This window comes from Natator depressus, chromosome 22 (genome assembly GCF_965152275.1).
Source record: "Natator depressus isolate rNatDep1 chromosome 22, rNatDep2.hap1, whole genome shotgun sequence".
Lineage (NCBI taxonomy): Eukaryota > Metazoa > Chordata > Testudines > Cheloniidae > Natator > Natator depressus.
Window position 1 is genome coordinate 14,327,514 of NC_134255.1, and position 22,716 is coordinate 14,350,229.

The following is a 22,716-nucleotide window of genomic DNA, read 5'->3' on the forward strand; positions in this document are numbered from 1 at the left end:
TACCAGATTGGATTAGATTGCAAGTGTAACTAGCTGGTTCTTTAGTTCAATGTGTGGAGACTCCTGCTTTGAGTTCTGGAGGACCCTAGTCAGTTCTTGGGGAGTAAGCCAAGGTAGTGGGCGTTACACAAGCTCCACAGGACAGGGGCCTTCTCCTCATATCTCTGCTGTAAGGCATTAAGCACCCCTCTGCATGTCATCAGATAATAAACCCTGTAAATGGTAGTGTACGCTTTGGGAAGAGGGACAGAGTTATTTCCTGATAAAGCCCAGGAACTGTGTGGTTTGGGCAGTGGCTGAACCAAAGAGGAGAATTCTGTTCTGGATAGGTTCTTCTACCACGCTCATCACTGTAGAATCTACAAAAAAAACGAGGAGTCTGGTGACACCTTAAAGACTAACAGATTTATTTGGGCATAAGCTTTCGTGGGTAAAAAACCCCACTTCTTCAGATGCATAGAGTGAAAATTACAGAAGCAGGCATAAATATATCAGTAAATCAGTATATTTATACCTGCATCTGTAATTTTCACTCCATGCATCTGAAGAAGTGGGGTTTTTTACCACGAAAGCTTATGTCCAAATAAATCTGTTAGTCTTCAAGGTGCCACCGGACTCTTCATTGTTTTTGTGGATACAGACTAACACGGCTACCCCTCTGATACTGTAGTATCTGAGCACCTTTGTGTAGTGCCTTAGGAGTGAACCCGCAAAGGCTGCATATGTTACAATAGTTAAATGCAATTATTATTCAAACATATTCAATTGTCAGTTACAACCCACAAACTCAGGGCTGGGCCTTTGAGTGCAGATAATTCCCACAACAGGGTTATGTTAAGATAAGAGCATTTATTATTAGTTGTCATTTCTAGTGCAGAAGAACCTAGTGAGCAGGGCCCTGCTGTGCTAGCTGCTGTCAAACACATAGCATGAGACAGCCCCTGCCCGGAAGAGCTTTATAATCTAAGTAGACAAGACAGGTGAAGGAGGTAGTTTTATCTGCATTTGAAAGATGGGTAACTGAGGCCCAGATCCGTAAAGGTATTTAGGTTCCTAACTTCCACAGCAATCAGTGGGAGTTAGGAGCCTAAATACCTTTGTGGATTTGGTCCAGAGAGACTAAAGGCCCCATTTTTAAAGGTATTTAGGAGGTTAATGAAGCAAAGAGGTGCGTAGCAGGATTCTAAAGTGCCGAGATGCTTAATTCCTATAGGAGGGGCTTTTGAAGATTCCACTAGGCACTTATCTGCATCTTTAGGCACCTAGATACCTTCAAAAATCTGTCCAAAGTCCAAAGTCTTGTCCAAAGTCACACAAGGAGCCTGTGATAGAGGCAGAAAATTGAAGCCAGGTTCCCTGAGACCCAGTCCACTGCCTTAGCCACAAGACCAATCTTCCCTAATGTTTAGCATCCCCCTGGACAAAGCCTCTCTAGCTTACTCCCTTGGTAACACCAGTCTTTGTTTTAATGCTACACATTTTTCTGACATTCTGTCTGAGATGAGGACGATCAGAGCATGAAAAGCCCTGGCAGCTCCCTTCCTTTTGGGGAAGAGCTAGCCTGGAATTGCTCATCACTTTCAGGGAGATTTAAAATCCCCTGTCTCCGATCTTTTGTCCCCATCCACCACCCTCCTAACTGCTCAGCATGGACTTTTCTGGGATGTGCCGATTCCCTGATATCATTGGGGCTCGGCGCACACTGGGAGTGCAGAATATCAGAGATGAGATTTGTCCTGTTGGCTCAAACAGGAGAATTTCCGCCCAAGGGTTCAGGCTGGAGACCTGATTCTAGCTCCCCATTTGCCAGGGAGAGCTGAGTGTGGGGCTGGCAAGAGCAGCCGCCTCTGGAAATCCCTCCAGCAGATGGCACACACACAGTTTCGCTGCACTGATGGAGAGAAACCTGACACTGCCAGACACTCCCTTGGAGCTGCCAGGGGCTGAACAGGGAACCAGGAAATACAAGCTCTGCTCTCCCTGTGACTTCAGAAGAACATTTTCTGCTTCATGGAGGCAGGAGCGACATGGGCAACTCCTGCAGCTGTGCGGGACACGGGTGAGTCCAGGCTTTGTAGGCGGTGGAGGGATCACACAGGGGGAAAGAGGCGAGGCTGGGGCGGCTGAGGGCTAAAGGTTTGGCTGACTTTGCCAACGGTGTGGAAGAGCGAGTGCGCTGTCCTGCTCTGAGTTCCCAGGGCTCCTGCGTGCCTGCTCAGCGGGCAGGCCTGTGCCAAGGCAGAGTGCGAGCAGTTGCAGAGCGAGCAGTGGGCAGGGGGGCGACTGCCACAGGAGGCCAACAGAGAGGCAAGGTGGGCGAGGTGATGTCGTTTACTGCACCAACTTCTGCTGGCCAGAGGGGCACGCTTTCGAGCTGGCACAGGGGAGGGGAGACTCGCGCTCCCTGAATCTGGCACAGGGAGCTGGGGGTGGGGAGGTGCTTGGGTCACTGTCACCTCTCTCCTGCGCTGAGGTTGATTCCTCTCCAGACACAGTTTACAGCGGCCAGGGGCAGGCCTAACTCATGCCTGGCTGCTGCTACTACCCCTACAGGTCATTCCAGCGGCCGGGAATAGGGCGTAGGAAGGCTCTGGCCACACTCCCTGCTGCTGGACCAGCAAAGCCAGTGCTGCACCTCCCCAAGCCTCCCTGCACTCAGGGGCCATTCTACACGGGATGGACGCTCAGGGCAGATTGGTGTTGCCTTTACTCTGGCGGGGCCGGCATAAAGGTACTGCGGATCAGCTCCTCTGAGTCCAGCTTTCTGCATCTCCTACCCCTATCTGCTGCCTGCCGCTCTGTCTCCAAGCTCCAAGCCGCGAGGGTTTTATTTCCAGTCAGGAAATCCAGAAAGTGGCCCTGGGCACATTTGCAGATGTTGTTCCTGCTTGATCCCTCCAGGCTCATGTGGGGCCCAGCCCCGTCCTGCCTACTGAAAAGGCATACGATAAACCACTCTTTGATGCCAAGTGGCAATATTTGCTGGCCTGGGTGTGAGTCCATGACAGGGAAAATCTGGCCAAGGTGAAAGGGAATTATGGAAAATCTGGCCAAGGTGAAAGGGATAACTCACATGACTGGAGTACTGTCATGGATGGTTATAAACTGTTCAGGAAGGACAGGCAGGGCAGAAAAGGTGGGGGAGTAGCACTGTATGTAAGGGAGCAGTATGACTGCTCAGAGCTCCGGTACGAAACTGCAGAAAAACCTGAGTGTCTCTGGATTAAGTTTAGAAGTGTGAGCAACAAGAGTGATGTAGTGGTGGGAGTCTGCTATAGACCACCGGATCAGGGGGATGAGGTGGATGAGGCTTTCTTCCGGCAACTCGCAGAAGCTACTAGATCGCACGCCCTGGTTCTCATGGGTGACTTTAATTTTCCTGATATTTGCTGGGAGAGCAATACAGCGGTGCATAGACAATCCAGGAAGTTTTTGGAAAGCGTAGGGGACAATTTCCTGGTGCAAGTGCTAGACGAGCCAACTAGGGGGGGAGCTTTTCTTGACCTCCTGCTCACAAACAGGGAAGAATTAGTGGGGGAAGCAAAAGTGGATGGGAATCTGGGAGGCAGTGACCATGAGATGGTCGAGTTCAGGATCCTGACACAGGGAAGAAGGGTAAGCAGCAGGATACGGACCCTGGACTTCAGGAAAGCAGACTTTGACTCCCTCAGGGAGCAGATGGGTAAGATCCCCTGGGGGACTAACATGAAGGGGAAAGGAGTCCAGGAGAGCTGGCTGTATTTCAAGGAATCCCTGTTGAGGTTACAGGGACAAACCATCCCGATGAGTCGAAAGAATAGTAAATATGGCAGGCGACCAGCTTGGCTTAATGGTGAAATCCTAGCGGATCTTAAACATAAAAAAGAAGCTTACAAGAAGTGGAAGGTTGGACATATGACCAGGGAAGAGTATAAAAATATTGCACGGGCATGTAGGAATGAAATCAGGAGGGCCAAATCGCACCTGGAGCTGCAGCTAGCAAGAGATGTCAAGAGTAACAAGAAGGGTTTCTTCAGGTATGTTGGCAACAAGAAGAAAGCCAAGGAAAGTGTGGGCCCCTTACTGAATGAGGGAGGCAACCTAGTGACAGAGGATGTGGAAAAAGCTAATGTGCTCAATGCTTTTTTTGCCTCTGTCTTCACTAACAAGGACAGCTCCCAGACTGCTGCGCTGGGCATCGCAACATGGGGAGTAGATGGCCAGCCCTCTGTGGAGAAAGAGGTGGTTAGGGACTATTTAGAAAAGCTGGACGTGCACAAGTCCATGGGGCCGGATGAGTTGCATCCGAGAGTGCTAAAGGAATTGGCGGATGTGATTGCAGAGCCATTGGCCATTATCTTTGAAAACTCGTGGCGAATGGGGGAAGTCCCGGATGACTGGAAAAAGGCTAATGTAGTGCCAATCTTTAAAAAAGGGAAGAAGGAGGATCCTGGGAACTACAGGCCGGTCAGCCTCACCTTAGTCCCCGGAAAAATCATGGAGCAGGTCCTCAAGGAATCAATCCTGAAGCACTTACACGAGAGTAAAGTGATCAGGAACAGTCAGCATGGATTCACCAAGGGAAGGTCATGCCTGACTAATCTAATCGCCTTCTATGATGAGATTACTGATTCTGTGGATGAAGGGAAAGCAGTGGATGTATTGTTTCTTGACTTTAGCAAAGCTTTTGACACAGTCTCCCACAGTATTCTTGTCAGCAAGTTAAAGAAGTATGGGCTGGATGAATGTACTATAAGGTGGGTAGAAAGTTGGCTAGATTGTCGGGCTCAACGGGTAGTGATCAATGGCTCCATGTCTAGTTGGCAGCCGGTGTCAAGTGGAGTGCCCCAGGGGTCGGTCCTGGGGCCGGTTTTGTTCAATATCTTCATAAATGATCTGGAGGATGGTGTGGATTGCACTCTTAGCAAATTTGCGGATGATACTAAACTGGGAGGAGTGGTAGATACGTTGGAGGGCAGAGATAGGATACAGAGGGACCTAGACAAATTGGAGGATTGGGCCAAAAGAAACCTGATGAGGTTCAATAAGGATAAGTGCAGGGTCCTGCACTTAGGACGGAAGAACCCAATGCACAGCTACAGACTAGGGACCGAATGGCTAGGCAGCAGTTCTGCGGAAAAGGACCTAGGGGTTACAGTGAACGAGAAGCTGGATATTAGTCAGCAGTGTGCCCTTGTTGCCAAGAAGGCCAATGGCATTTTGGGATGGATAAGTAGGGGCATAGCGAGCAGATCGAGGGACGTGATCGTTCCCCTCTATTCGACATTGGTGAGGCCTCATCTGGAGTACTGTGTCCAGTTTTGGGCCCCGCACTACAAGAAGGATGTGGATAAATTGGAGAGAGTCCAGCGAAGGGCAACAAAAATGATTAGGGGTCTGGAACACATGACTTACGAGGAGAGGCTGAGGGAAGTGGGATTGTTTAGTCTGCGGAAGAGAAGAATGAGGGGGGATTTGATAGCTGCTTTCAACTACCTGAGAGGTGGTTCCAAAGAGGATGGTTCTAGACTATTCTCAGTGGTAGAAGATGACAGGACAAGGAGTAATGGTCTCAAGTTGCAGTGGGGGAGGTTTAGGTTGGATATTAGGAAAAACTTTTTCACTAGGAGGGTGGTGAAACACTGGAATGCGTTACCTAGGGAGGTGGTAGAATCTCCTTCCTTAGAAGTTTTTAAGGTCAGGCTTGACAAAGCCCTGGCTGGGATGATTTAATTGGGGATTGGTCCTGCTTTGAGCAGGGGGTTGGACTAGATGACCTCCTGAGGTCCCTTCCAACCCTGATATTCTATGATTCTATGATTCTATGGGAAGCCAAGCCTCTGGCTGGGTGGAGTGCGGGGGTGGGGGTGTCATAATATATAAATATATAGTTTTGTTTTTATTTTGTAATATTACATATGTGAAAATATTTGAAAAGTAACGGAGGAGGAGAATGACCTTGGAGTATTGGTTGATCATAGGATGACTATGAGCTGCCAATGTGATATGGCTGTGAAAAAAGCTAATGCGGTCTTGGGAGGCATCAGGAGAGGTATTTCCAGCAGGGATAAGGAGATTTTAGTACCGTTATACAAGGCACCGGTGAGACCTCCCCTGGAATACTGTGTGCAGTTCTGGTCTCCCATGTTTAAGAAGGATGAATTCAAACTGGAACAGGTACAGAGAAGGGCTACTAGGATGATCCGAGGAATGGAAAACTTGTCTTATGAAAGGAGACTCAAGGAGCTTGGCTTGTTTAGCCTAACTACAAGAAGGTTGAGGGGAGATAGGATTGCTCTCTATAAATATATCAGAGGGATAAATACCGGAGAGGGGGAGGAATTATTTAAGCTCAGTACCAATGTGGACACAAGAACAAATGGATATAAACTGGCCACCGGGAAGTTTAGACTTGAAATTAGACGAAGGTTTCTAACCATCAGAGGAGTGAAGTTTTGGAATAGCCTTCCAAGGGAAGCAGTGCGGGCAAAAGATCTATCTGGCTTTAAGATTAAACTCGATAAGTTTATGGAGGAGATGGTATGATGGGAGAACATGGTTTTGGTAATTAAATATTCATGGTAAATAGGCCTAATGGCCTGTGATGGGATGTTAGATGGGGTGGGATCTGAGTTACCCAGGAAAGAATTTTCTGTAGTAAACCCACTGAACATTAAACCCCACCAAATGAGGGTAGACCCATCCCCACCATCGTATCCACTCACTATACTCCGCATACTGAACATAGCTGTTGTGTGGATAACTTACCCCATATCTCAATGTCTGTACTCTAACTGGTTAAACTTTTACCCCAGTCGGGGAGATTGCAGATTATTATGTAATCCTTACTCCACCAGCTCCTAAATCGAATTTTACACCCCTTGATAATCTGTAACTTATCCCCTGACAACCAGAAACTTCTATGCTTGAACTCTGTACCATTTCTTATTTCAACATTATCTTAATAAAATTATTAAATCTGGCTGGTGAATCTTGCCCATATGCTCAGGGTTTAGCTGATTACTATATCTGGGGTCGGGAAGGGATTTTCCTCCAGGGCAAATTGGGAGAGGCCCTGGAGGTTTTTCACCTTCCTCTGTAGCATGGGGCACGGGTCACTTGCTGGAGGATTCTCTGCTCCTTGAAGTCTTTAAACCACGATTTCAGGACTTCAATAGCTCAGACATAGGTGAGAGGTTTTTCGCAGGAGTGGCTGGGTGAAATTCTGTGGCCTGCGTTGTGCAGGAGGTCAGACTAGATGATCATAATGGTCCCTTCTGACCTTAGTATCTATGAATCTATGAAATATTTAAAAGAGACACAGCATGGCTTATTGACTGGAACTGGGAATCAGGACTCCTGGGTTCATTTCCTGGCTTGGGGAATGGCATGTAGGTTATTGGTTAGAGCATGGTGGGGACTGGGAGTCAGGATGGAATGCAAGAATCTGTACCTGCCTGTGGGGTGAGAGCTAGGGGTAGGCTAGGAATCAGGGCGTGTGACTCTGTTACTTAACATTGCTCAGGTACCCATGGTGGGTGTTGGCTTCTCCCCTTGCCAAGGGCTCATTACAACCCCTCATCTCCATTACAATCTCTCCATCTCCTGCCCTGAGGGTTTCTCCACCATCCTTTGCTATCTGTTAATGTTCGTGAATTGCCTGAAGAATGAAGGGTCATGCTCTGCTGTAGTCCCTCCCAGGTGAACTGGGAGTCTGCAGGGAGGCTAGGGACTCCTGAGGATAAAGAAGATCGTTATCATTGTAATTTCTGTTAGGAAGCATCACAGGCCCCAGCTGGGAGTCAGGGCCCTATTGTGCCAGTCGCTGTACAAACAGTGAAGTAGACACAATCACTGACCTCAAAGAGAAGCAGAAACCAGTATCTGGAGGCCATGAACCTCTGAAAAAGGGGTGAATCTCTGTCCAGGGCTGAGCTACTTAGGAGCTCACCTTTCTAACCTTCCCCTTAGCAGGAGGGCCTGGGGCAGCCTCTCTCCTGAGGGCCCCTCTGTGCAGTGATTGTGCTGGGATAGATGCTGCCAGTTCCCCCTTGGCTTTGTATCAAAAACTGCCTGGAAAGTAGGGGGCAATCTGATATGTCTACCAGCTGGGTAGCACTAAGAGCCTGATCCTCCAAATGCCAGGGATATTAGGGCCTAATCCTGCAGAGTACTGAGCACCAAAAGACTCAGCACTCTGCAGGATTAGTATGTATTTGTAAAAAGAAAAGGAGTACTTTTGGCACCTTAGAGACTAACCAATTTATTTGAGCATAAGCTTTCATGAGCTACAGCTCACTTCATCGGATGCATAAAGTGGAAAATACAGTGAGGAGATTTATATACACACAGACCATGAAAAAATACACATTGTAAGGAGAGTGATCACTTAAGATGAGCTATTACCAGCAGGAGAGTGGGGTGGGGGGAGAGAAAACCTTTTGAAGTGATAATCAAGGTGGGGGAGGGAATAAACAAGGGGAAATAGTTTTACTTAGTATAATGACTCAACCACTCCCAGTCTCTATTCAAGCCTAAGTTAATTGTATCCAATTTGCAAATTAATTCCAATTCAGCAGTCTCTCCTTGGAGTCTGTTTTCGAAGTTTTTTTGTTGAAGGATAGTCACTTTTAGATCAGAAATCGAGTGACCAGAGAGATTGAAGTGTTTTTCAACTGGTTTATGAATGTTATAATTCTTGACATCTGATTTGTGTCCATTTATTCTTTTACGTAGAGACTGTCCAGTTTGACCAATGTACATGGCAGAGGGGCATTGCTGGCACATGATGGCATATATCACATTGGTAGATGTGCAGGTGAACGAGCCTCTGATAGTGTGGCTGATGTGATTAGGCCCTATGATGGTGTCCCCTGAATAGATATGTGGGCACAGTTGGCAACGGGCTTTGTTGCAAGGATAGGTTCCTGGGTTAGTGGTTCTGTTGTGTGGTGTGTGGTTGCTGGTGAGTATTTGCTTCAGGTTGGGGGGCTGTCTGTAGGCAAGGACTGGCCTGTCTCCCAAGATTTGTCAGAGTGATGGGTCGTCCTTCAGGATAGGTTGTAGATCCTTGATAATGCGTTGGAGAGATTTTAGTTGGGGGCTGAAGGTGACGGCTAGTGGCGCTCTGTTATTTTCTTTGTTGGGCCTGTCCTGTAGTAGATGACTTCTGGGTACTCTTCTGGCTCTGTCAATCTGTTTCTTCACTTCAGCAGGTGGGTATTGTAGTTGTAAGAATGCTTGATAGAGATCTTGTAGGTGTTTGTCTTTGTCTGAGGGGTTGGAGCAAATGCGGTTGTATCATAGAGCTTGGCTGTAGACAATGGATCGTGTGGTGTGGTCTGGGTGAAAGCTGGAGGCATGTAGGTAGGAATAGTGGTCAGTAGGTTTCCGGTATAGGGTGGTGTTTATGTGACCATCGCTTATTAGCACTGTAGTGTCCAGGAAGTGGATCTCTTGTGTGGACTAGTCCAGGCTGAGGTTGATGGTGGGATGGAAATTGTTGAAATCATGGTGGAATTCCTCAAGAGCTTCTTTGCCATGGGTCCAGATGATGAAGATGTCATCAATATAGCGCAAGTAGAGTAGGGGCATTAGGGGATGAGAGCTGAGGAAGCCTTGTTCTAAGTCAGCCATAAAAATGTTGGCATACTGTGGGGCCATGCGGGTACCCATAGCAGTGCCGCTGATTTGAAGGTATACATTGTCCCCAAATGTGAAATAGTTATGGGTGAGGACAAAATCACAAAGTTCAGCCACCAGGTTGCCGTGACATTATCGGGGATAGTGTTCCTGACTGCTTGTAGTCTATCTTTGTGTGGAATGTTGGTGTAGGGGGCTTCTACATCCATAGTGGCCAGGATGGTGTTTTCAGGAAGATCACTGATGGATTGTAGTTTCCTCAGGAAGTCAGTGGTGTCTCGAAGATAGCTGGGAGTGCTGGTAGCGTAGGGCCTGAGGAGGTAGCACCTAGAGCCGCCACCTGAGATCAAGGCTCCATTGTCATAAGCATGGTACACACGTGGTGAGAGATCACTAGCCAGAGCTTTGTGAAAAGTCATTTAAGTTTCCTGAGAATGACAGCAAGCTAGGAATGATCCGGGGAACAAAGGGTCCCAAGTTTCCTTCCTGCTTCAGTTTTATGTTGGTGCCTTTTGGTCTGTCCTAAGCTGATGCCACTCTCTCATTGGTAAGGTCCTTGTGTGGTGGAGAGCGCTCTGGCTTAAAGACTCCTGGAAGCCGTGATCTGTCTTTTGCCCTCTGCTACCATGCGTGCGTGACCTGTGAATTAAGAGCAAACATCTACCTTAAAGGCTGCATCAGGGAGAAAGAAGTAGAGAAGTGCTTTCCTCCTGAGAGTCTACAAAGAATGGGTTTCAGAGTAACAGCCATGTTAGTCTGTGTTCGCAAAAAGAAAAGGAGTACTTGTGGCACCTTAGAGACTAACCAATTTATTTGAGCATAAGCTTTCGTGAACTACAGCTCACTTCATTGGATGCATCCGATGAAGTGAGCTGTAGCTCACGAAAGCTTATGCTCAAATAAATTGGTTAGTCTCTAAGGTGCCACAAGTACTCCTTTTCTTTTTACAAAGAATGGGGGGAAAGACACAGCAAAGGGGAGACCTCCAGTTCCACATTCCGACCGGTCACACCCTGCATGGCTGGTTTGAAGTGGCTGCTAACTGCAGCGGTAAGCTATGTAACAGGGGCTTGACTGGGGGGTCTGCAGAGGAAAGAGAGCAGGAAAAGAATGGGCTCCATATCATCTCTGCAGCAGTGGGTCAGATGTGGCTTTGACTTAACAGCCAAATAATATTACCTAGCTTTTCTATAGCACTTTTCATCAGTGGCTCTCAAAGCCCTGCACAATCTTTAATGTAGTTATCCTCACTGCACTGCTGGAAGCAGGGAAATATTATTGTACTTGTCTTCATTTTTATAGATAGGGAAAGAGACTTTGGCAAGGCTCACCCAGGAAGTCTGTAGCAGAGCAGGGAATTGAACACAGGCTCTCCCAAGGCCTAGGTTAGTGCTCTAATTATTATGGACAATCCTGCCTGTCATCCAAGAAGAAGTGTGTTTTTATTGCAAGTTATCTGGCTGTAAAAAAGCCTCCACACACCGTTTTTGCCCTGCTAACCATCAGTACCACTTTCTTTGACATTTAAGTATCTTATTTTAGTTTTGCTCTTTCAGAGTGTGTAAATTGCTGTTATTCCTATATATTATGTGCCTGGGCAGCACCCTAGGTGCCTCAGCAGAGAGCATGGCTTTTTAAATAAAGGCTGAGGTTTTCAAAGGGACCTAAGGGAGTTAGGCACCCAACGCATTTGAAAATCCTATCCTAAATCGTTATTATTAACACAGACAACCTTGGGAATGGAGAATAGGTGGCAAGAAATTCAAATGGTTTCTGGAGTCTAAGAAATCATTTTTAAAAAGAACCATTAGGGCAAAAATATTAATTGAAAAAAAAAGTTTTACCTAACATCTGGACACATCTGGGGAGTGTTTCCACTGGGACTGTGTCCCCACCTAGGCCAGTGACTCTCAATCTTTTCAGTCTGCTATACCCCTTTCAGGAGTTTGATTTGTCTTGCATATCCCCATGTTTCACCTCACTTAAAAACTAACTTGCTTACAAAATCAGACATAAAAAAACAAAAGTGTCACAGCACACTGTTACTGACAAATTGCTTTCTTTTTACCATATTATTATAAAATAAATCAATTGTAATATAAATATTATACTTACATTTCAGTGTATCATATATAAAGTAGAATAAACAAGTCATTGTCTGTATGGAATTTTAGTTTGTACTGACTTCGCTATTGCTTTTTCTGTAGCCTGTTGTCAAATAGGCAATTATCTAGAGGAGTTGATATACCCCCTGGAAGACCTCTGCGTACCCCACGGGGTACATGTACCCCTGGTTGAAGCACTGCCCTAGGCCACATACTCCTTAATTTCTCATTGAAGGAAGGAAACATTCAGCATCATATTATTTTCTGCAAACAAGGATGTACAGATCCTCTTGAACGTTGCTGTTTTCTAAAGATCTGTTAAATGCAATGAATAGGGTAAAAGGGAATATTGGAGTCATAAGGTGTTTGAGCCTGTGATGGGGCAGTGGGGGCATCACACAACAGAGAGAGAGTTGATCGGTGGGGTGTGTGATGGGCAGTAGATGGAGATGTGTGATGGGTTTTAGGATGGGGGGGCTGTAGAAGCAGAATTGTGTGTGAGTGAGACGGGGTGCAGCGCAGGAGTCTGTGTGAGGTACTGAAGCAGGTCTGTGCCTGTGTGATGGGGTGTAGGATCCTGGGTGTTGATGGGGTGGGGTGTAGGAGCAGGTGTGTATCCTTGGGGTGGGGGATGTAGGTGTGTGTGCATGCAGGGGGTGCAGGCCCAGATGGGCATGTGATGGAGTATGATTTGGGCTGAACATTTATGGTCTCATTTTGAATAGAGATATGGAGAGCTGTGCCCTGTTCTTGCCTCCCTTGCCTTGTCCATTCTAATTACAGCAGATCTGAGGTGGGGAGATGGTGTCCCTGGGATTAGCCTGCAGACATCCTTAGAATAACACCAGGCTGCAGACTGCCTGGTAAACTCCATCCACAAAGGAGGGCGAGCAGAACAGGTGAAAGCAGCTTGGAAAGTTGATCCTGAGCCCCGCATCTCAGGGAACTGGCCAGGGACTCTGCTGATTATATTTAAAGTTGAGCTATTTTAATTCTGCTGCATGACCTTCCTGCACGCTGCAAAGGATCAACCGACTCCAGAGCCCAGGAGCTGGGCAGGGCACCTCATAAGAGTCAGTGAACTGAAGCTGCTCCCCTTTTGGGAGGGCATGGGGACCTGACTGGGCAGTGAAGGAAACATTTCAAAATCCAACAGTGTTGCTCAGAGCAGCAGCCCTTTTCCACAGGATAAACTCCAGCCTTGTCTTGGAAGGAGCTCGGCCTCTTCTTGTTTGTGCTAACAGCATCTTCAGTGACCTCAGCACAGCTCTTGCCACAAGGTACAGCTACTGCTGTGCTGGTCACATACCTGGGGCCTGGCCGGAGGAGGGGGATGAACTGGAGTGCAACAGTGACAGTAGCAGGGCTAGGTATTAATAACAATAACCCATCTTGTTTCCGTAGTGCCTTTCAGCCCACATGGCGCCTGAGCTGTTTGCAGACGATGGGTCAAACTCAGCCCTAGTGTCACTGAGTGCAACCCCACTGATTTCAGTGGGAATTGCCCTTCATCTGCCTACACTGATTTTGCCTCCCTGTGCCCCAGCAGAAAGATGGTTAATCACTACTGCCCATTATTAAAACCTCTTAGTGCGTAACCCCCTTCCTTCCTTCATATGGTTGTTACAGAACCAAAGGCCATTAATGCCCTTCCATCCCCGGATCTTTAAAGCTGGAAAGCACAGAGCTCCTTCAGGTACTGCACTGCCCCTGGGCATGGCTGGGGTGGGTAATGCAAACACTGTGGGGCACACAAAGCCATATGCTCTTGGATACTCTCCGGTGATTCTCTCCCTTTCCTTTAAAAGTGCTAGCCCCATGTTTCCAGCCCCAGCCCCTGTGTTGCAGCAGAGACACAGCCCAGCTCTGGGAGCCTCCAAGGCCTAGCGTGCTGGACATAGTCCAGGGCTGGATGTACGTGCTAGCATGTTACTAGCCATATAAGGATTGGCACCTGCTTTCCTCTGGTCCTTCTGGCTTTATGGAATGATAACATTTGCTTCATGCATCTGGCTCAGACTGTGACACATATCTGCACAGAGAGACAGAGTGTGCTCCTGGGGCCATATTCAGACCCAGTGTAACTCTGCTAAAGTCAGTCATGTTCCACTAGGGATGAATTTGGCCCTTGTTCATTGCACTACTGGGATGTCTTTCTCTCTGGTATGGGGGAGTGAGGGCAGGATTTGTCTCAGCGTCTGTGGAGCGCACAGCTTTGTTTGCTCTGGTTCTGTTTAGTCCAAAGACTTGCAGAAAGGGGGAAATTACCTGGGATCCTTCAGAAGCGTATGTTCCATAGGCACCTGTTTCTTGAATCAGGGAGGAGCTGCAGGGTTTGGAGCTGTCAGGGCAGCAAACTGGCCCCTGGCCCCAGGAGAAAAGGTTTTGTGACAATCCTAGAGTATCCTCAGCACTCAGAGCCTTTGATCTCATAGCAGTCCAATCAAAACGGTTCTCGCTCGTTCTTGGGGGTATACTGGACTGTCCAAGTAGCAGTGGGAGGTGGGTACGTGTTTGAGGGTATCTGTAGGGTACAGATGATGTGGCACCAGGCTCCACCAAAGATCTCTCCCCCCACAAAGGCAGAACGCAGGTTTGAGGTGCACAAATTTCCCCCTGGGGCCAATCGGGCCCACTGTGTCTGTACTCTGAAGTCCTGCTGTGGGGCAGTGAACAAGGCCCTTGGCTAGACCCTGCTTCTCTCAGTGTGACTGCTGTGTCTCTCCCCGGCTGCCAGGGCTTCCTGTGGAAAGCAGGGTGTACACACAGCAGGTCGCGGAGCTGCTAAGTCTGGAAGGGTGCCCAGCAGGCCCTGGCATTTCCAACCCTTCCACAAAAATGGAGTTGTTAGACTCAGGTATCTTAGCAACTGGGACTCCTTGTCATTCTCCTCTCTCTGTTTCTCTTGCTGCAGCTCTCAACAGTGTTACCATGGTACCATTACAGCTCATAAAGGCATTACCACAGCACAGTGTCGCTCCAACTCACGGTGGCATCCCCACAGTATTGCCCCTCTGGGCCGTGTTGCCGTGGCATCAGGCCTGCTCTGGGCCATATCACTGTGATGTCTCCTAAGCTCTGGGCTGCGTTGCTATGGTGTCGTCATGGCTTTGGGCTGTGTTGCCCCAGTGTCACCCCATCTCTGGGCTGTGTTGCTGCAGTCTTGCTGTGCCGTTGTGGTGTCACTAAGGTGTTACTTAAGTGTTTGGGCTCTTTTCTGTAGCATGTAGTTGTATTTTTTAAATAGCAGAACCTAATCAGGGTCTCCTGCTCCTCCGGCCAGTCAGGAACCAGCTTCTCCACACACGTAGAGATGTTATGATCTCATAGAATCATAGAATATAAGGGTTGGAAGGGACCTCAGGAGGTCAGGAAGGGGGCACAGCCCAGTGAGTTCTCTGCAGAAGCTCCTTTCTGAGTGGCTGTCATTGCAATTGAGACTGCGTCTGCCATTCCATTTGGGCCACCCAGAGATGGCACGTCTTTGCACGTTAGGGGTGATAGTCCCATAGATCTGTTTGTGTTATACCTATCCTAACAAGAGACAATTCTTGGCCCTTGGAAATGGGGAGAGAGTGCAGCAAAGGCAGAGATGGCTGGTCACACAGGCAAACTATGGAGCTAGGTGTTTGGCTTGACGTGTTAGTCACCATCAGTGCTTTAGTTCAGTTCCGTGGATCTGTGTGGATTAGACAGTTGTGAGGCTCAAAACTTGCCTCCCTGTTCTGTGCGGGGACAGAGAGTCAGGTGGCAGAGGGACGATAGACGAGAATGACCAGCACTTACCCTTGACACGTGCACCCAAAAATCTCAGATCTACATCTGGCGTCCCCTGGAGGAGCCCCTCTTTACCCAGGACTCAGGGACAGTGGGAGTCCGTGTCATCACTTCGTGCAGGCATTTCCCATCCAGGGAAAGGTGCTTCTCCAAGGTTTTATGGTGGGGCACAACCCATTGAGTTCCTGCACCTCCTGGAGAACCTCAAGCCCATCAGTTAGTGGGAGATGTGTGCACAGAATCTAAGGGACCATTGTGTTCACACTGACCACTGCAGGCATCGCAGGATATCCAAAGTATAATTCCCTGAGTCAGGAGAACTGGCAGAGATGCCTCATCAGAACCACACTCAGGAGAGCTGGGGTCGTATCCTCATTAGATCACAATAGAGAAGGAATTTGGTGGGTCTCAAACAACCTAAGGGAACACTAGGAAGCAGAATTCATTTAGCTATATAGACTTGGCCCTTTTTGAAATCCTCCTGTCTTGCAGGGTGAATTCCACTGAGTACCATTAAGTTTCTGTAAAAAACATAACTTCTTCTGTACAGGGAAGTAAGGGTCAAGACTAAAACTCGAGAACTCCAGTCTGGGCTTCTCCCATGGCTGCCTCAGGTGAGCAATTCTGAACAGGAGTCCTATAATGAAAGGGCTGTCTCAGACCCTGCAGTCTTGTGGGTAAATTCAGTAACACTTTCCACTGGACAGCTCCTAGGGAATTGCAACTGGGAGAGTCTTGCTTGGGCTGAATGGCTCTTAGGGCTTGTCTACACAGCTAGTTAGTGTGCAACAAGCTGGGGTAGCCTGCTGCACGCTAAGTGGCCATGTGGACCCTGCTGCTGAGCACTGAAAGTTCCCTAATGCCCATTGACTTACTTCCAGGGAGCTTTCAAGTTTCTTTCACGTTGTTCCCAAACGCAGTGTCTGGGCGACGTGTGTGTTTGTACATGTGCATGCAATGACAATAGGAGAGACTCAGGCCTTGCAGTGTTAACATGCCTCTCTTTCTGATTTCAGGAGATGTCCTTCACCTTTTAAAAGAAAAAAAGAAAAGCAAGGTAAGGGTTTGTGAAACATCTGTGGAGAACAAGTGACAGAGTCCCACAGGTTTGTGGCTTCCACTCAGAACAGCTACAAATCTGGATTCTCATCCAAATTCCAGAGGCCCCATCCCCTCCAATGGTCTGTATGCCAAGTTTCCCTCCCTATGAAGCTGTGCTGAGACTGGACACAAGCCAACACTGAGACCTGCAGGAACCACCTGATCAGTGGAACACAAGTTGAATAGAATTTGTTGCCAAAACAGAGAGGAAATTTCCTTGCCTGATGCACCCTCCTAAAGCAGGGAAGTGTATGTGCTATGGGGTTGGCACATAGGGGGAATGGGCATATGAGGAAGGAGAATGATAAGGGGACAGACAGCAGTGCCAAACTCTGGCCTTGGGGCAGCAGAGTTCCCATAGCCCCTGAGAGATGCATTTTCTCCTGTTTTTTTTTTTTTTACTTCAGCAGGCCTCTGGAGTTGCGACCTGTTGTGGTGCCTAAACTGGCAACATGGCAAACACAAGGAAAGTCTGACAAACACCAAGAATAAAACATAATGCCGAGTGCAGCTAAGAAGCCTCTGAAAGCCAGGCAGGGCATGATCCTGCCCCATTGACATCAATGGGAGCTTTACCATTGACTTCAATGGGTGCAGAATTCAGACCCCAATGCACTGTTATTCCTTATTATCACTGTTTCGCCTAGACAGAGTTAATGCACTTTCTAACAGGATGCACGCCTGAACAAAGTTCTCAAGGGAGAGGGTGTGTCCATGCTAGTGTAGATACCATATCAAAGGGGTGTGTGTGTTATAAATATGATTCACAGAGAGACACAGCTTTTGGGTTTGGGAATTTGTTATTGTGCCTTTTGGTAAATAGCCACATTTGTGCTAAATTACCCACGAAACAATTCCAGCTGGACCATGACAATGTTATGGGCTGTGTGAAGCTGGTCATAAGGGATTCGTGTGTTCCTCCTAGTCTTTCATCTAAAGTGCCTTAGGAATGTTATAGAATTTTGTGAGGGAGCTTCTGAAAATTCTAAATATGTTTTCAATGGCTAAATCTCATGCCAAAAAGGACTTAAATGGCTGTCTTGCTGCAAACTAAAGGGTGTGTGAGCGCCCTCAGCTGGCTGTGCAGGCACCTGCAGCTTAGCACTCCTCTAGAGCTGCAAACATCAGCTAGGAGCACAGAGAAATAAACAAACCAACAGACCTAGAACCAACCCCTGCAAAACACGTTTGCCAAACAGCGAAGGACAAAATGGGTACAGACAAACAGTGGATCTGAGATGCTCAGAGGGCCTGACGCTGTCTGTGGTGTGTACCTCCTGCTAGGTACTGCATGGTCCACAGCATGTTGTCCTCTCTGGAAAGCTCATTTTCCAAAAAGAACAGACCTGGGCTTTCTTGTGTGAGGCATGCTCCGAAGACATGATTCAGTGGGGACTTCAACGGGGCTGGAAATTTGAAAAGGCCCAGTGGAGAGAGCCTGTGTGCTGGACACCATTGCTGTGATATGCATAAGAGGGAGCAATATCCAGCAGTTAAATCACCCTGATTTTCCGGTGTTTCTTTTGCAGGCACTAGAGCAAAACAGATGAGCCAACAGCACCAGGATGACAGGAAGGTAAATGGCCCCTAAAGACATTTTCCTGAACAGACAAGTTGAAAATACAGTATTCAGCTTCTTAGGGTACATCTGCATTGGAACTGGGACAGCAAGCGTAGACTCACACAAGCTAGTTTTGATTGAGCTAGTTTAATAACAATAGCCATGTAGCTTCAATGGCACAAGCTAGCCGCTCAAGTACATACGTAGGATCCCGGGAAAGATTGTACTTGGGCGTCTGCCCTTCTTTTTAACAAGCTAGCTCAATCGAAGCCAGCTTGGGTCTGCCTGCACATGCTGCAGTTGTGCTTCCTGATTGCTGTCTAGACACACCCTTACTTCCTGGGCTAGTGGGGCTGGGAGAGCTTTGGGAGCAGCATGCTTAACCCCTAGGGTAGTGCTCATGGCCAGGCTGGCAGGGACTGCGAATAGTTTGGAGACAGCATGTTCCGGTCTATGGGGAAGCTGGCATCGCCTTTTGGCTGACGCTAGGTGCGATAAGGCAGTGGTGTCCACCCTTCCTGTGAGCCCATAGTGTGGGATGGGGGGAAAGAATGGGGAGCTGATTCTCTAGTACTCTTTTTCCAGAAGGACCTGGAGGCCGCTCACATGTACGATGAAGTTGTGGAGTTTCCAGTCTATGCTACTGTGAACAAGCCCAGGAATGTGAAGCGTGATGACAGCGTGCACTATGCAGATATCCAGGTGTTCACCAGGGCCCGGGAGCGCTCAGCCGAAGAGGTGAAGAACCTGCAAATTCAGAATGCGACGGAGTATGCCACCCTTAACTTCCCCCATCCCAGACTGAAATATGACAGCAGGAATGGAACCCTGGTGTAAGAGGTGCAGCAGCCTCCTCCAGCAAAAGTGTTTCACAGACCGAGATGCTGTAGATTCAAGCCTGTACCATGGATATATGGGTCTCTACCTGAGAACATGCAGAGAAGCTGGATCCTCCAGTTGCATTTGGTTTTGAAGGACTCTAATATTTGTCATAACTGAATAAAACTTTTCACTGGGTTTTGCTGAGAAAATCCAATTTACCCCTTTAGAAACATCAGGGATGTTTCTGAGGATGGCAGGATGTCTCCTAGAAGGTAAAGCTGCTCCCTGTCTAATGAAACCGTAGCCCAGTGCCATGGGGAGGTGGTTCATGTCATGGAAGGAGGATTAGCCCAGCACCATTATAGAGGCAGATCTGGAAACCCAGAACAAAGGATTAGATAAGTTAGAACAAGTGAAATGTTTGCCACTGGATTTTGTTTCAACATTAAGAAAACCCTGCAGCTGTTACAGAAAATGACAGGTGGGTGATACTGTGAGGAAATTGCCTGGACCATGTCACTCTATGCATGCCTCAAACTCTAGCCCTTACACTTGGCATGCTTCAGACACTAACCCTGTACCATTTCCCCAATGAACCAGTTTGTTCCCACCATGCACAGTGCTCTGCAATGCTAAAAGCAGGAATGCAGGGTCTAGACATGGCTATAAAGCAGCTCTTTCAGCAGTAGGACGGTTATAGATGTGGATCCTTGAAAGAGAATGAGAAGCTCTTAGCCATGATCTGAAATGAAAGCAACTAAAATTTACAAATTAACTTTTGAACAATCATTTAAAATCCTCTGCTAACACTTAAGGGCAGGTCACCCAGTCCTCAGACATGCTGGCAGTTTGCATGTTATGGGATTGGGGATGAATCATAGCCAACCTCAGATAGGGTTTAGGACCCTTTCTTCTTATTCCTTCCTGTGTCATGGTAGCACACGGCGTCATAATCTCCCGTAGTACAGGGCTCACGCTATACACCCCCTCACCAATACACATTTAAGATTTTGTTTATAGATTAATAATATTGATTATTAATAATGTGGTTTAGCAACAATCCAGTAGGTTCCTGTATCCCTCCATGGCAGGGGTTAAACTATGGGCTGAATTTCCAACATTGTCACCTAAATTGGGTTTCCAAACTTAAACCAGCACTTTACACTGTTAAATGAAACTTTGGGCACCTACATGCTCGTCTGAGTGGCTCAATGCAGGATTTGGGACATCCTGGTCAAATACCAGTGTTTGAAAATGGGGAGTTTCATAAATTTTATAATCAAATTGCATTTTGCCTACAACAACTTGTCTTTATTAACTAAAGACCTGAGTGTGATCAGTATGAGTTACTGTTCACTCAACAAAGAAAAGAGGTACTAATATCTGTGTGTTACCATGGAGATATTTTTGGGACCAGTCTTGCAATCTTTTCGCCAAAATGGCTTTTGCTCACCTATGAAGTCCCACTGACTTCAGTGGGGGTGCTATTCCTATAGTCAGGTTTGCAGGAGAAAGCCCTATATTACTGTGAGGGCTAGTTCTTCTGAGTCCCTCCTAAAGCTCCAAGGATTCTCCCTTTTCTCCCCCAGATCCCCCCACTCTCCAGGCCCTGCATGATAACCCATCTTTCTGACCAAGGAGGAATGGATGGGCTTTGGACAGCGTGACTGTGTGGCACCGGGCACTCCCTCATTACAAGGGAGTGGCTGAGTGCTTTGCCCCTGCTGGCCCAGTATTCAAGGGTAGAACTGAGGTCTCAAACCCAGATCTTGTGCATGCTAGACTGTGGGAGTAGCAAGCAACGGCAGCTTTTCATAGAATCACCAATATTAGAACTAGAAAGAGCCAATAGTTCACCATTATCTAATCCAACCCCCCTCAGCCAGTGCAGGATGAAATAAGTTTATTATATAGGTTTTATATAAACCTTATTAAATATAGATTATCACTTACTGGGGAGCCTTCCTTTACAGCCATAATCTCCTTGGTAGAGTAACTCAAGGCACAGGGCACTGCCCGTCTACCCGTGTGCTAATGGCAGAAATGGGTGGTCTCTTTTGACACCATGCACCCTTGGTGCTAAGTCCACCTAAAGCTAGTGGATAGACATGCAGAATGCTGGCAGCTGGATGGTTTGTCATTTAGTGGTGAAACTGGGCATGTACCTGCATCTCCAGCCAAAAATTAATGGGGCTCATTTGAGAACAAATTATGCTCTAGTTCTGAGTGAAGCAACCAGCTGCCGCGAAATGTGCTGCTAAGAATCTGTTTCTGATATGAAGTTCTCTTCCCTGGAATGCAGAGCTGGGAATGGGAAACCAAACCTCACAAATAGAGCATAGGACAAATAATAAGGGCCAGATTCTGGTTTCAGTTACACTGGGGGAAATCCACAAGTCAATAGAGTTGGTCCAGATTGTAGTTGGTGTAAATAGGAACAGAGTCTGGCCCTAAGGAACTTGTTTTCTGGTCATGTCAGTTGATTCTATTGATCTGTGGATTAATTGAACCTCTGGCTCTTTTGTATTCTCTATTAGTGTCTGTTGCTGTTACCACTGTCTTTTAATGAGCTCCTCAACGCTTGGACTGGTATTTTATCTCAGATTTCCTGGGGAATTCTAGCTTTCATGCTTAGCTGGTACTCCATGTTGTTTCTAGAGGTACAGTGTATCTTAGAGATAAATGCGCTGCATAGAAACAGAAATAATACAGTAATTTTGCCTGTTTAACAGGCCTCGAATAGATAAAATGTGAAAGTACACGTTTTGAAATGATTTCTCTGAAGAACTTGTTTTTGCACTGAATGTTAACAGATTTTACAAACATCTTCTGTTTTCTGGGCTTGTTCAGTTTGAGTTAAATGAGTGTGCAATCAAATGTTCCTTTAACGTTTGAGGCTTAATTGTACTTTTAACTAATGAAATTGCACTTTTTAAATGGTCATTATGGTGATATGCGCCTCGTTCCTGTACTTATGCATGACACATGTATAAAGCTACTCACATGCATACATGGCAGATACAGGTTCATCAGTGCCACCAGTTATGAAAAGGAGATTTCTGACACTTTGTTATAAAAATAAATACTGTGTGAAGGAAAATTATTCTTGTTTACTTTCAGAAAATGTGAAGCCAATACTCATTTACAGTGAAATCTGTTTGTATGCTGAATCACTCTTATTTAGAAATGCTGATCTATATAATAAACATACAATAACATGATTTACTAAAACAGTAAAACAACATTTCTAAAATGTTGTCTTTAGGCACATTAAACAAACTATCTCTGTAGCACAGCAAGAGAATTTCTGCCCAATATCTGACTGAATTAAGTGTGATGTTATTAATTGCTGAGTTTGGGTCAGAAATGGCTAAGGAAGAATTTGTACAATCCCCCTCTGCCTGGCTGTCTGGCTCTGCGGCAAGACTCCTGGGTATCAGAAGCAGGGACTGCTGATTTTACAATTGGAAAATAAATATTTTTATAGCTAAGCTGGAAGTTGTGTTGTTGCTGGATCCTCGCCATTTGGGATGAGACATTTCTGTCCTATCTACTATCATTTTGGCACCCGTCACCCTGATACCCCAGCACCACCACCTGTATCCTCCCCAGATAACCACCCCAGCTGGGCTGCTGCAGGTGCCCAGAGCAGTGGCCCCCCGGTACTCAGTCCCCCCAGCCTCTCCTTCTGGGGAACCTGGATCCCCCCTGCCCTCCATCCTCTCCCCT

General features: G+C 47.1%; 1 protein-coding gene across 2 annotated transcripts; it reads left to right on the forward strand.

Annotated features, from left to right (window-relative positions):
* Positions 1–1,719: 1,719 nt before the first annotated feature.
* C22H11orf52 (chromosome 22 C11orf52 homolog) lies at positions 1,720–22,416 on the forward strand. 2 transcript variants are annotated; one of them, XM_074936926.1, is made up of 4 exons: positions 1,720–2,059; positions 16,520–16,560; positions 18,134–18,180; positions 18,751–22,416. In XM_074936926.1, exons 1-4 carry the CDS (start codon positions 2,028–2,030, stop codon positions 19,000–19,002), a joined length of 372 nt encoding a protein of 123 aa, XP_074793027.1. In that variant the 5' UTR covers positions 1,720–2,027; the 3' UTR covers positions 19,003–22,416. The 2 variants fall into 2 exon arrangements, with proteins under 2 accessions (XP_074793027.1, XP_074793029.1); XM_074936928.1 differs by having other exon boundaries at positions 18,754–22,416.
* The last annotated feature ends 300 nt before the right edge of the window (positions 22,417–22,716 follow it).

Coding starts and splice junctions, on each gene's coding strand:
- C22H11orf52 (XM_074936926.1), top strand. CDS start 2,028: ATGGGCAACTCCTGCAGCTGTGCGGGACACGG. Junction 2,060..16,519: donor TGCAGCTGTGCGGGACACGG/GTGAGTCCAGGC, acceptor TTCTGATTTCAG/GAGATGTCCTTCACCTTTTA. Junction 16,561..18,133: donor AAGAAAAAAAGAAAAGCAAG/GTAAGGGTTTGT, acceptor TTTCTTTTGCAG/GCACTAGAGCAAAACAGATG.